Genomic DNA, 15215 nt, shown 5'->3' with positions numbered 1-15215 from the left:
GGCGGCCTCGGCCCGGGCGCGACCGGCCGCGCTCTCGCGCCCCGGCCCTCAGGCACCCGGCTGTGGACCCTGCGGCGGCCGAGGCGGCGGATCCCCCGCGGCTCGCGCCTCTCCCCTGCTGGGCAAGCAGCAACCGTCGGTCTACTGGCGAGAATCCCCCCCTTTTCCGAGCACGCACGAAAGATGTCGAACGGGTATTGTGCGGACAAGAGTTTTCGCCACCTCCTCTCGTGTTTCAGGGGCAGGGTGAAAACGTACATCCAGGTGGAGCCCGTTCTGGACTACCTGACCTTTCTCCCCGCAGACGTGAAGGAGCGCGTCCAGAGGACGGCCGTCACCCACGGCAACATCGACGCGGCCGAACTGCTGCTGAGCACCTTGGAGAAGGGAGCCTGGCCCCCGGGCTGGGCCAGACAGTTCGTGGTGGCCCTTCAGAAAGCTGGCAGCGTTTTAGCCGCCCGCTACCTGAACCCAGAGCTCACCGACTTGCCCTCCCCGTCCTCTGAGAACGCTCATGATGAGTGTCTCCAGCTGCTGAACCTCCTTCAGCCCACGCTGGTGGACAGAATCCTGGTGAAGGATGTGTTGGATAAGTGTGTGGAGGAGGAGCTGTTGACAAATGAAGACAGAAATCGGGTAGGTGTCCACCCAGATAGAGGGAGATTTTGTAACTCGGGGCTGTGCCTTCATCTGCCCCACTCCAAATGTTCTTTGATATCTTTGGGCAGTCTTGGTCCCCTCCTTCCTTGAGAGTTCTTGAGACTAGTCAGGCACTCAAAAACATAATTTTGAAAATTTAAGTATAAGAAAAACTCTTTTCCTAAGCGTTTCAGGAAAATAAACTAAAGAGGAGTTAACTCCAAAATAGTAATGCACACTAATAGATAGCATCTATTGATCTCTTCCTGTAGACAATTAGTATCATGGGCCAAACATATCATCAGGGTTCATGCTCCCAATAATCCGTTAAGACTTTTTTAAGGTTACTAGGACGCCTGGGTGGCTCAGTCAGTTAAGTGTTTGGCTCTTGAACTGGGCTCAGGTCATGATCTGACAGTTCATGGGACTGAGTCCAGGGTTGGGCTCTCTGCTGACAGCGTGGAGCCTGCTTGGGATTCTCTCTTTCCCTCTCTCTGCCCCTCTCCTGCTCATTCTTTCTCTCTCAATAAATAAACTTAAAAAATAAATAACTAAATAAACTAAAAAAAAAAAAGATTTTTAAAGTTGTTACCTTTGTTTTACAGATGATAAAACTGAGGTAGGTTAATAATTTGCCCAAGATATCCCAGGAAAGCAGCAGCAGACCTAGGGCCTACTTCCTGGTGGTGCGCAAGTATATGTCTTAATTTATATAGTCTATAGAATGGGTATCAGGAAACCGTGACCCATGGGCTAATTCCAACCTATTATTGGTTTTTGCAGGCCCCAAAACTAAGAATGGTTTTTACAGTTTAAAATTTTCAGCGTTCATAAGCAAGGTTTTACTGGAACACAGTCACGTTCATTCATTTACGTACTATGACTGCTTCTGCATTTCTTAAGAGCAGTTGAACAGATCATACAGCTCACAAAGGTTACAGTATTTATTATCTGTACTTTACAGGGAAGAAATGCCAACCTTTGGCCTATATTATACATTATGCCATTCGGTCCTGTTCCAAATGGAGAAATTACATCACACACACACAAACACACACACACACATTTTTTTCTTTAATCAGAGTTATAAGTTATGACATTCTGTGCAATCAAAACTGCCAGATAATTCATTGAAATAATATGTTGCCAATTGGTGTATTTTACAGGGAACTTTACATTTAATGTAATGTTTCATTGTTCATTGTTTTACAATGAGCGAGGTTCTTTCTTTCTTTCTTTCTTTCTCTCTCTCTCTCTCTCCCTCTCTTTCTTTCTTTCTTTCTCTCGGATTCATCAGTTGTTTGTATCTTCGTGAAAAAGCTCAGGCATTGGCCTCACATTGGCCAATGATGTAACCTGGTCTTTAGTGACTAAAGTTAATGTTCCTTTGTAGACTTGACAGCCATAGGGCCTGTCCAAAGACCCAAGCACGCATCAAATTTTGATGGCTGGTTTTCCCAACAAGTAAATTACTTTACACTGTTGTCTGTAACGTTTATGTAGTTTGTGTATTGAGAACCAGCTAGAACGCATTCTAGTAGTCCAGCTGGATATGACAAATGTGTACATCACTGTGGCAGAATCTTAATTTGGAAGACAGTATGCAGCCTTCAAGCCAGCTGGAGATGGAAGATGGCATTTCCAGCCACAGTAGCTGTTAGGAAGTCCAGAAGCAACAGAGTCCAGTAACACCACAAAGCTGTTTATGTTTGGTGGGTATGATGTCCCGATTGCCAGCGAAACAGCACTTCTCCTTATTTACTCTAAATACTTCTGCCTATCAGCATCACTTTTGTCTTGCCTGGATTGAATTTCCGCCAGCTAGATTTTATCCAAGTTCTTGATTCTGGCAAGCTTGGAGGCAGCTAGCAGTAAAGCTTGGGATTTGACACAAAGAGGATGTAGAGTAAAGGGACATTTGTGTACTGGGTAGCAGTTAAAGCCAAAGCAACCCAAACTCTCCCTCAAATTCACATTTCAAAAGAGGCTCTGAAAGATGGAGGAGCTATGCATTTGAGGCTTTCTGAGAAGGAGTAGTGTCTCTGTGAGATTCTGGAATCATCTTTGTACACCTCATTTTGCATGTGTCATCAGTCTCAAGAATAAACTATTGATGACATTAGGTTTAGAGGAATCTATGTTGATACGGGGGTCATTGATCAATATTTATCTCCAAACAGCAGAGCATACTGGGGGAAAACATGAAGACTCTGGAATGGGAAAACTTGGATTTGAGATCTGTGTTTGTTTCTTACTATATGTGTGTTACTTTGGGTCAAGTGATTTAAGTTCCTTGATCCTAAATTTACCCCATGAAAACGGACATAACAATGTCTCCTCTCACTCACGATACTTTAGTGAATGCAAATGAGAAATCATGTTTATGAAAAAAGTCTTATAAAGAGTTGATTTGGTATGATGACGATGATGACTTCTGTCCTCATTCATTTGGGTACATTTCCCTGTGAATATAAAGTCTCAGGGATTTATGTAAATCCCCTACACTGAAACTGAGATATGCTTAAAGTCCCTGGATTACACTGTGATTCCAAGGGAAAACTACATCTTTCATCTTTAGAAACCTAGCTAAGACTGGGCATAGAATTGGTACTTAATAAGAATTAATTGATTGATTGGATTTATTTCTAGAAAGGTGTCTGGGATAGGGGATGAGAACACATGATGTCATGAATTGCTTTGCCAGGCATTTGGAAATGAATAGATGATGGACACAAGACCTCCAGACTTGCTTTTGTGACAGCTTAAAGTAGAATTTGACTAAGAAGTCAGGACTTCTAAAAAATAGTTTATTTTAATTCTTTTCCTGTTTTCTGGGAGACATTTTCTGGCATTTTAGCTTATGATTCTCATGTCCATCCCTGCAGCCCTTGTCCCCAAACATCAGAGTCTCCAAAAATGATACTAGATTTAGTTTTGTGTCCAGCAAGTACCCAGAGAAACTTATTTGATGGATTGATTATTCATCCATTTAGTTTAAATTTATGGAGTGATGTCTTGTGCCAGACACCATGCTAGTGGTAAAAAGACTGGATAATAATGCAGATACTGTCTGTGCTTTCATAGAGCCTATATTGTAGTGTGGATCAGTATTCATGTAATAAATAGTTAAAAAATGTCTCATGTATGCAAGGCACTCTTGTAAATACTGGAGGCCCAATAATAAATATAAGAATCACTTAGTAGATCATTATAATATAATGATCCCTAATAGAAAGGGAGCACCCCTGTAGTGACCTGCTTTTACATTAGGATGCTTAGTGACCTCTTGGTACTTCCATTGACTTAGACAGCCATGAACTCTGGAAAAGAGGTGATCATATAAACGTTTCCATAGTATCTTAATAGCCATCTGAAAGCTGAAGATAAGTGCATGTTTCAATCCTGGCCAGTTTGAAGCATTAAACATCAATACTTCAGGAAGATCCCATATGCTTTTCATTTACATAGGAGAACCAGAGGTGCTGTGAGGAGTGCAGCTAGAAACCAAGTGTGGTTGTCCTTACATGAATCTAGTACCTGAGTCAGTCTCTCCCAGCTTACTGTATTCTCAGGTAAATTGTGACACGTGTGAATTTTATCAGCCAGAAAAAGTATTAGTAAGGAATTAGTTATATCCATATGATGATACATACTCATTTAAAAACACATTAAGTTTTTATGAGGAACTACCTTTTAAAAGTTCTTTGTTTTTAACATAGAGTTTTGCTTCCTGATTTACTGGCATGGGAGCTAAGGTCTGCTGTGTTTTAAAAAATCACTGTTATAATACCTCTCTAAGGTTTTTATGAAGGAGAGAAAACGTTTTTGTAAAACTTTACAATTGTGTTGGCAAGCCAGTGTTTAATGAGAAGTATCATTGTTTTCTCCACTGATTTCTGTTGGTAAGAAAAAACATAGGTCAAAGAATTTAGAATGTGAAAGCATATTATTGTATTACCCACAAATTCATATTTATTTTATAAACTAGTTAACAATGTATCCATAGATATTTTTTTTAATTTTTTAATGTTTTATTTATTTCTAGGAGAGAGAGAGAGAGAGAGAGAGACAGCGTGAGCAGCAGGGGAGGGTCAGAGAGAGAGGGAGTCACAGACTGAAACAGGCTCCAGGCTCTGAGCTGGCAGTCAGCACAGAGCCCGACGTGGAGCTCGAACCCACGAACCTCGAGATCATGACCTAAGCGAAAGTCGGATGCTTAACCAACTAAGCCACCCAGGCGCCCCTGTATCCATAGATATTTTAAACTGCATGTTCAGAGAAAATGTTCACTGGAGGAAGAACACGAGTGAGAATCATTACATGTCCTGTTGAAGTCTCAAGTCTAAAGATCTTTCAAGAATTTCCATAATCAAATTTAATATTGAATCTAATGTCTTTAGTATGTTTTAGGAGGACACATTAAGTTTATAATAATAACTTTCTAGCACTCAAACTTAGAAAACTTCTTAAAAATTCAGAATCTTGATGAAGCTGCTAAAACTGCATAGGTGTTATATGTAGCTCCATATTCAAATAATATAAATACTTGCAAGAAATAATGGCGTAATGATCCTCACCTGCCTGAACTCAATAAGGACAAAGCAAGCTTGACAAATGTAATTCTACAGTTAAAATTAACTTAACTGATTAATAGTGGAAGAAAATTTAGAACCTATGATATATTTAGATTTTTAATAAGAATATTCATCACAGTGCCTCACTTGCACTTTTTAGAGAAATGCTTTCTGATTACTTCTGTCAGATGGCTTTTAAGCTGATTAAAGAGTGGGGTAATTAGAAATAGGAATGGTTAAGTTAAAAAAAAAAGATACTTTTAAAAAACTTTTTTTAGTTTATTTATTTTGAGAGAGAGAGAGACAGAGAGAGAGAGAGCACGGCAAGGACAGAGAGAGACAGAGAGAGAGAGAGAGAGACTCCTATAATAGTGTGGAGCCCTGTATGGGGCTCATACTCACAAACCATGAGATCCTGGCCTGAGCTGAAACCAAGTGTTGGTCGCTCAACTGACTGAGCCAACCAGGAGACCCTAAAAAAAGGTGCTTAAACCAGCCTTACTTAATATGTTTAGCAACTATGGTTTAAATTAGCAAATAGTAATAAAGATGTTTACATCTTTATTGAGAGAATAAAAAGTTTCTAATAGGAGATTAATGAAGTTAGAGAAAAGGTAGGAAATGAGCAAGAATCTGCTTAGAAAATGCTGTGGGGGAGATGGACTGATATCAGCTAAATTTTATTAAGTCCGGTAGTCATCTTAACCACTTCTTGCTGGAAAATGTGCTTGAAGTTGGAGAGGATTAGTAGCTGTAACTATAGTTCAAGAAGGCAGTATTTGGCCTCTGAAGCCAGTTGCCTGGGATGAAATTCTACCTCTGCCATTTACTAGCTCTGTGGCTCCAGGGAGGTAACTGGATTTCTCTGTGCCTTGGATGTCTGATCTGTGAAATGGGTTAATATTGGTTCCTCCTTCAGGGTTTCTGGGTTAATATATACAAAGCCTTTATAATAACAATAATAAGTATTATCTAGTAAGACTCACATACCCACTGGATAGAAATCATTTTGTACCCATCTGTACTAAGTAGTGCCCCTGGTGAAGTGTTTATATAAAGGTAGATGCTTTCTTTAGTCATCTATAATAATAACAACTAACACTGAATTTGGGTCAGACACTGTTTCAAAAATGCAAACAAATACCTGACACTAAAAGGTTATAGGATATATTTATAGGACTAAAAAATACACACATTTAAAAAGAAACAATCTAATCAACCCAGATTATACATGTAGAAGGCTATAGGTGTGAGGTGGTATCTCAATGTGTTTTTGATTTGTATTTCCCTGATGATGAGTGATGTTGAACATCTTTTCATGTGTCTGTTAGCCATCTGATGTCTTTGGAAAAGGAATGTTCTGTCTGTTTCTTCCCTGGATTATTTGTTTTTTAGGTGTTGAGTTTGGTAAGTTCTTTATAGATTTTGGATACTAACCCTTTATCTGATATGTCATTTGCAAATATCTTTTCTCATTCTGTAGGTTGCCTTTTAGTTTTGGTGATTGTTTCCTTTGCTGTGCAGAAGCTCTTTGTCCTGATGAGGGCCCAATAGCTCATTTTTGCTTTTATGTCCCTTGCCTTCAGAGACATGTCACGTAAGAAGTTGCTGTGGCTGAAATCAAAGAGGTTGCCTGTTTTCTCTTCTAGGATTTTGATAGTTTCCTGTCTCACGTTTAGGTCTTTCATCCATTTTGAATTTATTTTTGTGTGTGGTGTAAGAAAACGGTCTTGCTTCATTCTTCAGCATGTCACTGTCCAGTTCTCTCAGCACCATCTGTTAAAGAGGCTGTCTTTTTTTTCATTGGATACTCTTTCCTGCTTTGTCAAAGATTAGTTGGCCATACATTTGTGGGTCGAATTCTGGGTTCTCTACTCTATTCCATTGGTCTATGTGTCTATTTCTGTGCCAGTATTACAGCTTTGTATTAGAGGCTGAAGTCTGGAATTGTGATGCCTCCAGCTTTGGTTTTTTTTTTTTTCAAAATTATTTTGGCTATTTTGGGGGCCTTTTGTGGTTCCATACAGATTTTAGAACTGTTTGTTCTAGCCTTGAGAAGAATGCTGGTGCTATTTTGATTAGGATTGCATTGAATGTGTAGATTGCTTTGGGTAGTATTGACATTTTAACAATATTTGTTCTTCCAACCCATGAGCATGGAAAATGTGATATACATATACAATGGGATACTATTCAGCAACAAAAAAGAATGAAATCTTGCCATTTGCAACAACATGAATGGAACTAGAGGGTATTATGCTAAGTGAAATAAGTCAGTCAGAGAAGGACAGATGTCATGTTTTCATTCATATGTGGAAGTTGAGAAACTTAACAGAAGACCATGGGGGAAGGAAAAAAATAATTATAGACAGAGAGGGAGGCAAACTATAAGAGACTGTTAAATACAGAGAACAAACTGAGGGTTGATGGGGGTAAAGGGGCAGGGAAAATGGGTAATGGGCATTGAAGAGGGCACTGGTTCAGATGAGCACTGGGTGTTGTATGTAAATGATGAACCATGGGAATCTACTCCTGAAGCCGAGAGCATACTGTATACACTGTATGTTAGTCAGCTTGACAATCAATTATATTAAAAAAAAAATAGTAAATTTTAGAATAAAAAATAAAATAAAAATGCAAAAAAGAGATGTTCGATCTTTTTAATCCTACTTTTCTCTTAAAACAGATTTCTGCTGCAGAAAGCCATGGAAATGAATCAGGTGTAAGAGAGCTCCTAAAAAGGATTGTGCAGAAAGAAAACTGGTTTTCTACATTTCTGACTGTTCTGCGTCAAACAGAAAACTATGCCCTTGTCGAGGAGCTAACAGGCACCACTTGCTTTGAAGGCAATGCAGGTATATCTAATTTTATTAAAGAAGAGTTTGTACATTTTGCCTAGTGATTGAGAATTTAATGAAGGCTGTGGACACAATGCCAAGCACTAAGACAGTTAGAATCAAAATTTCAAAACTGGAAGCTATTTGAGAGATCATCTATTTTTTCCCCTTTACAAATGAGGGAACTGTGGCCTGGAAAAAAATAAACTTACTAAAGATCACAAAACTCAGCCAACTGGCCTAGAATATTGACAGCTGACCATGAATCTAACATTCTTTATATGACCCATCCTGTATTGGAAACAAGATGATTATGTAAAATTTTTAATGAAAATAATTGGTACATTGATTAGATAACCAATAAATTGGAAGAAAATATTTTAGTGATTATTACTACTCTGCTGGATAGTTCTGAATATTTATATACATTTTTAGGAATTTATTAAACATTTGATAAAAGGTTAGTAATTACCAGTATAACCCAATATTAATTCTTGTGTTTTTGATCCTTCAAACTAATAATAAAGGTAACATTTTAGAGCCCTTGCACATAAGTTATTTGTAAATCTAATGTAAACTACCATCTTATTTTTCTTTTTAGGTTATGTATCTTACGTTTTCAAAAATCTCATATGTAAGATAAATCAAAAGTTAATTGGTAATGAGTGGAATAAATTAGTCACTTCAAACTTACTTCACTTTTTCTATGCATACAGTCATTCTGTTATTTGTTCAATTGACATGTAGAGTGTGAGACACTGTTCCAGGTGCCGCCGATATGGACTTAAATGAGACACACAAAGTCCCTATTGACACATGCCACATATGCCTTTCTAATGGAATAAGATATATAGTACACACTTCCTTAAATTGTTTGTGTGAAAGAAAACCAGATAGTTACTAAATCATTAGAATAAGCAATATATTATATTTTTATTCTATGTTGTTTATGAAATAGCTTCATTTTGCCCAGTAGTTAGAAATACACACACACACACACACACACACACACACACAGATGTGTGGGCCCTAATGACCAGAATAACGTTAGCTCTGACTATTCTTGTGTATAAGAGCTGCTGTGGACTAAATTGTGTTTTCCCAAAATTCATATATTGAAGCCCTGAGCTGTAATGTAACTGTTTCTATGGATAGGGCCTCCAAGGAAGTAACTGAGGTTAAATGAAGTCAGAAGGGTGAGCCCTAATCTAATAGGACTGTGTCTTTGTAAGAAGAGATCTCTGTCTCTTTCTCCACCATGTGAGGACACAGTGAGAAGGTGGCCTACTGCAAACTAAAGCCAGAGCTCTTATCAGATACCAACCTTGCTGGCACATTGGTCTTGGGCTTCCAGTCTTAAGCACTAGGAGAAAATAAAATTCTCTTGCTTAAGTCATTCAATCTGTGGTATTTTGTTATTGTGGCCTCAGCTAACTGATACAGTAACCTAGGCTCCGGATCCTGATGCTTCTTGAATCCTGGCTCTTTTACTTCCCTGCTGTAACTTTGAGCAGGTCCTTGCCCTCTCTGTGCCTCGGTTTACTCCTCTGTGCAATGGGGAGAATGTTATTACCTAGGGCTACTTTGAGGGTTAAATGATTCAGCACTTCTCTAGCACTTATAGGAAAAGCACAAAATAAATGGACCATTATGTGTATAAACCCCAAACAAAATGTGTACCTGCAAACATCGTCAAATCATCTTGGCCAACAACAGAGTCCAAAGTCACAACAATTTTCTCTGGGAAATTCTCCACACACAGGACATGCTTTCCTTTTATTCTTTAAGATGGGCTCATCCAAAATGATACTTTAAGCAATTTTATTTATGGACATAGTCTTCTCTGATGGTAGCTTCAAGAGGACAGAAACTTGTTTTTTCTTTGTAGCCCACATAGTCCCTTAAGAAAACACTCAAAACATGTTGGTTGAAGGAAGAAAGGCCGTTGGGAGAAATGAAGGAAAAAAGAAGGGAAGGATACAGAATATTTCATTGAATTCCTAAAAAATCTCCAGATATCCGAAATACATGAATTTAGGCTGACATTAAAGCATATGTACATCTCATGTAGAACACACAGTGAGGGAACAAAATGGCAAGAGTACAAGCTAAAGAAAAACCATCACTAAATTTGCATTTTCATAATCCAGCCTTAAATATAACTTTGTATCACTGAATAAGTGTCTTGCCTCCTACCAGTAATGGTCAGGTAGGAAATCATCATGCTCCTTTTGTGACTAGCATAATACTTATTTTACTGTCTTTGTAGACAAAAATTAACCATTCCAAAAGAATTACTCACTGTGTCCACATTAAAAATAGAAATACTGTATCATAACAGAAAATATGTTCCTAGCTTTTCAAAATGTCAAAGTATGAAAGTATATTCTGGCAAATTTCTCCTAGGAACCTCCACTTGGTTTTCAAAATAACAATAACAGCTATTTATATTGTGTAGAAACTTGCATTACCGTATAATTTACGTTCTGCTTAGAATTTGAAAGTACTTCAGTATATCCAGGTAAATCCTATTGGCAACTCCTGTTTTGTTTTCAGAATAGCAATCACAGTTATGCAAACTCTATAAAAACTTGCATTGCACTATTGTTTACAGTATCATGGTTTCTTCATAGGGACCGAGAGTTTATCACAAGAAGATGACCCTGAAGTTAAAGAGGTGGTTCTTGTAGTCACGGGTCAGCCAAGTCTAGACAATGAAGACCAGGGCCAGGAGACTCACTCACTGGAATCTTCTTTTGCAGATTCTTCTATAATTTCAGGTATTTGAAACCTACACACATTTTACAGTATTTTACTGATTACTACTTCCAGAAAAATTGGTGGGTGCATTGATGACATCAGATCTGTTAAACAGAGGGAGACAATTCGGGCTTTGAGGTTTTGTGAACATTTTTATTAAAATCATATTTCTAGACAAGATTAAATTTTTCCTTTGTTGCTAAAAATGTTTTCAAAACTAATGCAATTTTAATGTGTGATGAATGTGAACCCATTTGGTTCTAACTTTGCTTTATAAGATATCCATGGTCTTTGTAATGTGATAGGCATTTATAAGCAGACCTTCTTATATTTCATTGTTTTCAAATACTGTCAAATATGTGAATTAGTTTGATTCATCCAAAGGTCTGAGAATTAAAAAGGCCATTCATTATCTTTTCCTTATTTCATAGACTGGGATGTCTTGGAGAGGTTCAGCTTTTGTAGACACCAAAAACAAGGCTGTAGAAGGCAGACGAGGGGAGGCTAAACCGGGCTTGGCTTGATTTGCAGTAACTAATTGGTGAGAGAACTATTTACCTCCATGATCACCTTTCTGATAAGAGACATTGCTGGAACAATAAAACCAACTTAATTACATTTCCTTCCTTAATTTGCTCACAATAGGAAAATCCTTCTCTCTTTCCCTCTTCTCACCAAAGGGCCACATTCTGTTTTCACAGGAAATAGTCATTTAAAAGAAACAATTTTTAAAAATCTGTCATGTGCTGGTAAATGTTGAACTATCAAGTCTCGGGGCAGGGGGGTGGGGGAAGCAGGGAGGTCCTGATTTGTATCTCCACTCTAAAGATATGATGGGTGTAAATAGCCTCAACATCATAGATAATAGTAAAATCCATGAACATGATTAGGAAGTGATGTGTTTTTTTGTTTTTTTGTTTTTTTTTTAATTATGGCCAACTTTATTTTTTTATTTTTATTTTTTTACAAATAGTTTATTGTCAAATTAGTTTCCACATAACACTCAGTGCTCATCCCCACAAGTGTCCTCCTCCATGGGAAGTGATGTGTTTTAAATATTCATTACCTTTCTTTTAATATAATTCATTTGATTACACATGTATTTACTTTAATTTTTAAATATGTATGTATTTATTTATTTCTAGAGATTGAGGAAGAGAGAGTGTGGGCAAGTGAGAAAGAGGCAGAGAGAGAGGGAGTGAGAGAATCCCAAGCAGGCTTCAGGCTCAGCATGGAGTCAAAGATGTGGGGCTCGACGTCGCAACCATGAAATCATGACCTGAGCTGAAATCAAGAGTCAGTTGCTTAACCAAATGAGCCACCCAGGTGCTCCTATATAATTAAATTTTTAAGATAGCTGTGCTTAACAACCTGCTCACAAAATTCCTGAAAATTTAAAAATTATTTTTTGTGAGCCCATATAAGCTGACTCCATCACACCACTACCACTGCAAAGTTTACTATTTTCTTTTCTCTCTCTCTCTCTCTCTTTTTAAAATAATCTCTACCCCCAGCATGGTACTCGAACTCACAGCCCTGAGATTAAGAGTCCCATACTCCATTCACTGAGCAATCCAGGTGCCCCCAAAGTTTACTATTTTCTACTTCAGAAAAGTAATACAGCTGCATTGCAGGAAATTTAGAAAATGTGAAAACATACAAAGAAAAAGCCACCCATACTCCTGCAATGTGTATATGTATGTATGTATGTATGTGTATATATATATATACATATTACTCTAAACATTTTGGTTATCTATGCTTCTAATCTGTTTATACAAGTAGATGTTTATATGTGATGGCATTTCTTCTGTGTTCTGTATGTATTGTTTCACTAGTGACTTAATCATATTTCCATTTATTAGATGCTTTATAATTAATTAATCAATTTTGAGTATTTAGGATGTTTGAAAATCTCTACATTGTGAATAACTCCCTTTGTATCTATGGTTCAATTTAATTCTTTTTTTTTTTTTAATTGAATTCTTCAAAGCATGCTACATAACTGGAATTTCTGGATCAAATGATTTCCACAATCTTAAAACACTGGATAATTAATGTCAAATTAAATCCAAAAATGTGTACCAAATTACATGTTTTTCAGTAGTGTAAGAGAGTGTATATTGCCCTGATGTCTCTTCTACAAGAAAATGTAATTCTTCAGACTTTGCCGATTTGGTATTTTGCTACTTGAATTTGAATTTTTCGATTTCCAACGAAAGACATTTTTATAAGTTTATTCTTTTTGTTGTTGCTAATTGCCTATCTATTTTTCTGTTAGTGTTTTCATTTTCTTCATGCTGGTTTATATGAACTATTTAAATATATAGGATAATAATCTTTTGTCATTAATAGTACCAATGTGTCTTATAGTTTGCCTGCTATTTCAGGCTTGTGCCTTGTTTATAGGTTTTTTTTTTTGTTTTTTGTTTTTGTTTTTCTTTTTTAATGTAATGCTTTGAGGCTTTCCTGTGTGTCTGAAACACTGGGACGCATGGATCTTTCTGAAATGCATCCTGAGTTAGTGGGTTCTGTGCGGGGCCCGAGATTCTGTGTTCTCACATGCTCCCAGGTGCCACTGTACTCCTGGTCCTGGACCTCACTTTAGGTCGTCAGACTTAATATATAGAAGAGCAACAACTTGAAGTCTAGAGAATTTTGTTTTTCATCTGAGCAGCTGCGCTTTCCTTCAGAAACCATGATCCTATAGGAATGCCAAAATGTACTATCTGAATGTGGGTTGGTCACATTTAAATATGCCTCCTTGGTAGGCTCCCTGATGTCTCCGTGGGTTACTGGCTACTTCCTAAATCCACACTAGAAAGAATCAAAGGAAGGACTGAGGCTGGCAGGCGATCCCGCATCTAAAATGACGGTTTGTCATTGAAGGCTGGCAGCACTGCATTTCATCAGCCTGCAGCTTAGGTATCTACAGGAGCTTCTGAGTCTCAGAGTGAACAAAACTAAAGGCAAAACTTTACAATTTTCTATTTTCTTACTAGTTCACATAAAAGTTAAGGTTGAATTTTGTGAAAAAAATCTAGATCTTAATAATGGCCTTAGGGGACAGAAAGGGTGTTTCTGTTTTTTTCCTCTTGTCGTTCCTCTCTCCCTCCCTCCCATTTGATCTCTGTACCTTTTGATTCTTTCATGTAACAAATATTTATTTAACTACTATCACGCACCAGGCATGTAGCATCCAGTGTTCAGCACTGCAAATACAGTGGGGGAACATGAGAGAGGTGGGCTCCTGATCCTATGGAAGTTTCAAGTGATGGGCGTGTCAGTCAAAGAGTAGCCACTATATAGCTGCACATTAATTGCCAGTAATAGTCATACAGTAAATGCAAGTACAGCCTTTTAAAATAGGTGCTAGTCTGTGAACTGTGAAAGCGTAGCACACTATACAGTGATCTGAGGACCCCAGCCAATTCGCAAACTTTAATGGCCTTCCAGTCTGTAGGATCCTTATGATGTCTGGACTTCCCTGTGCACACGGGAGCAAGTCAGTGCAATCCATTCTAGCCCTTTTCAGAGCAGTAACGAAGAGTAATTTACTTATTAAAATGTAGTTCCTTAACTTTAGGCCTTAGTAAGACACCACAACTCCTAGATGCTATGGATTATTCCAAGTGTTTGTTTATTTTCTTATTGCTCTCCAGAACTAAGATGAATATAAATAGCTTGTAAAGTGCCATTAGCCCAAAGAAGTTACTGATGTTCTTTTGATTGAAGTTTTTGTTGCAAAATTTACTGGAGAAAGATTTTGCTATACTGTCATCCTTTTGTAGAATTAGATCTCAAAGGAGGAAATATTCCATAGTTTCTTGTATTCATTTGCATAATTTTGTTTTCTGTATTTTATCAATATTGGTAATGTATAATCTTTATTTTGAATTCTAATATATTGGATTTCATATAGAGCTCAAATATAGTGAATGCTACCAAAGCAGCATTGAAAGAAACTTATTACTTAAGCTGCACACATTCTATAAATATGAATTTTTATATGCAGAAAGAAAAAAATGTGACTTGAATTATCTCTAATTTTAAATTGACTCCTCTAATTTTTATTTCTGAACCAGTTTCTAAAATATTTTTTCAGTGCATAGTCTTGGTGCATACAAAGGGTAATTATGTATAGCTTCAATACAAAGATTACTTATGTGTTGTTGTTAGCCCTTTATCTCCTTAACACACCTAACAGATAAGATACACCCCCACTAGTTACGGTAGCCCGCCCTGAAACCCATTTTATTTTTTTAAAATATTTTTATTTATTTCTAGGAGAGAGAGAGAGATAGCGTGAGCAGGGGAGGGTCAGAGAGAGTGGGAGTCACAGACTCTGAAACAGGCTCCAGGCTCTGAGCTGGCAGTCAGCACAGAGCCCGACGCGGGGCTCGAA

At 37.7% G+C, this 15215-nt stretch overlaps 1 protein-coding gene across 1 annotated transcript in view; it reads left to right on the top strand.

Annotated features, from left to right (window-relative positions):
• The first annotated feature begins 183 nt into the window (after positions 1-183).
• Positions 184-15215, top strand: part of IFIH1 (interferon induced with helicase C domain 1) — a 53522-nt gene continuing 38490 nt past the window's right edge. The window contains exons 1-3 of the mRNA XM_039253444.1: positions 184-636; positions 7900-8068; positions 10684-10830. Coding sequence (XP_039109375.1) covers positions 184-636; positions 7900-8068; positions 10684-10830 — 769 coding nt within the window. The remainder of the gene's footprint in view (positions 637-7899; positions 8069-10683; positions 10831-15215) is intronic.

Source organism: Hyaena hyaena, unplaced genomic scaffold, assembly GCF_003009895.1.
Source record: "Hyaena hyaena isolate Hyena2069 unplaced genomic scaffold, ASM300989v1 scaffold_450, whole genome shotgun sequence".
Taxonomy (NCBI): Eukaryota; Metazoa; Chordata; class Mammalia; order Carnivora; family Hyaenidae; genus Hyaena; species Hyaena hyaena.
This window is presented reverse-complemented; position numbering and strand designations above follow the sequence as displayed.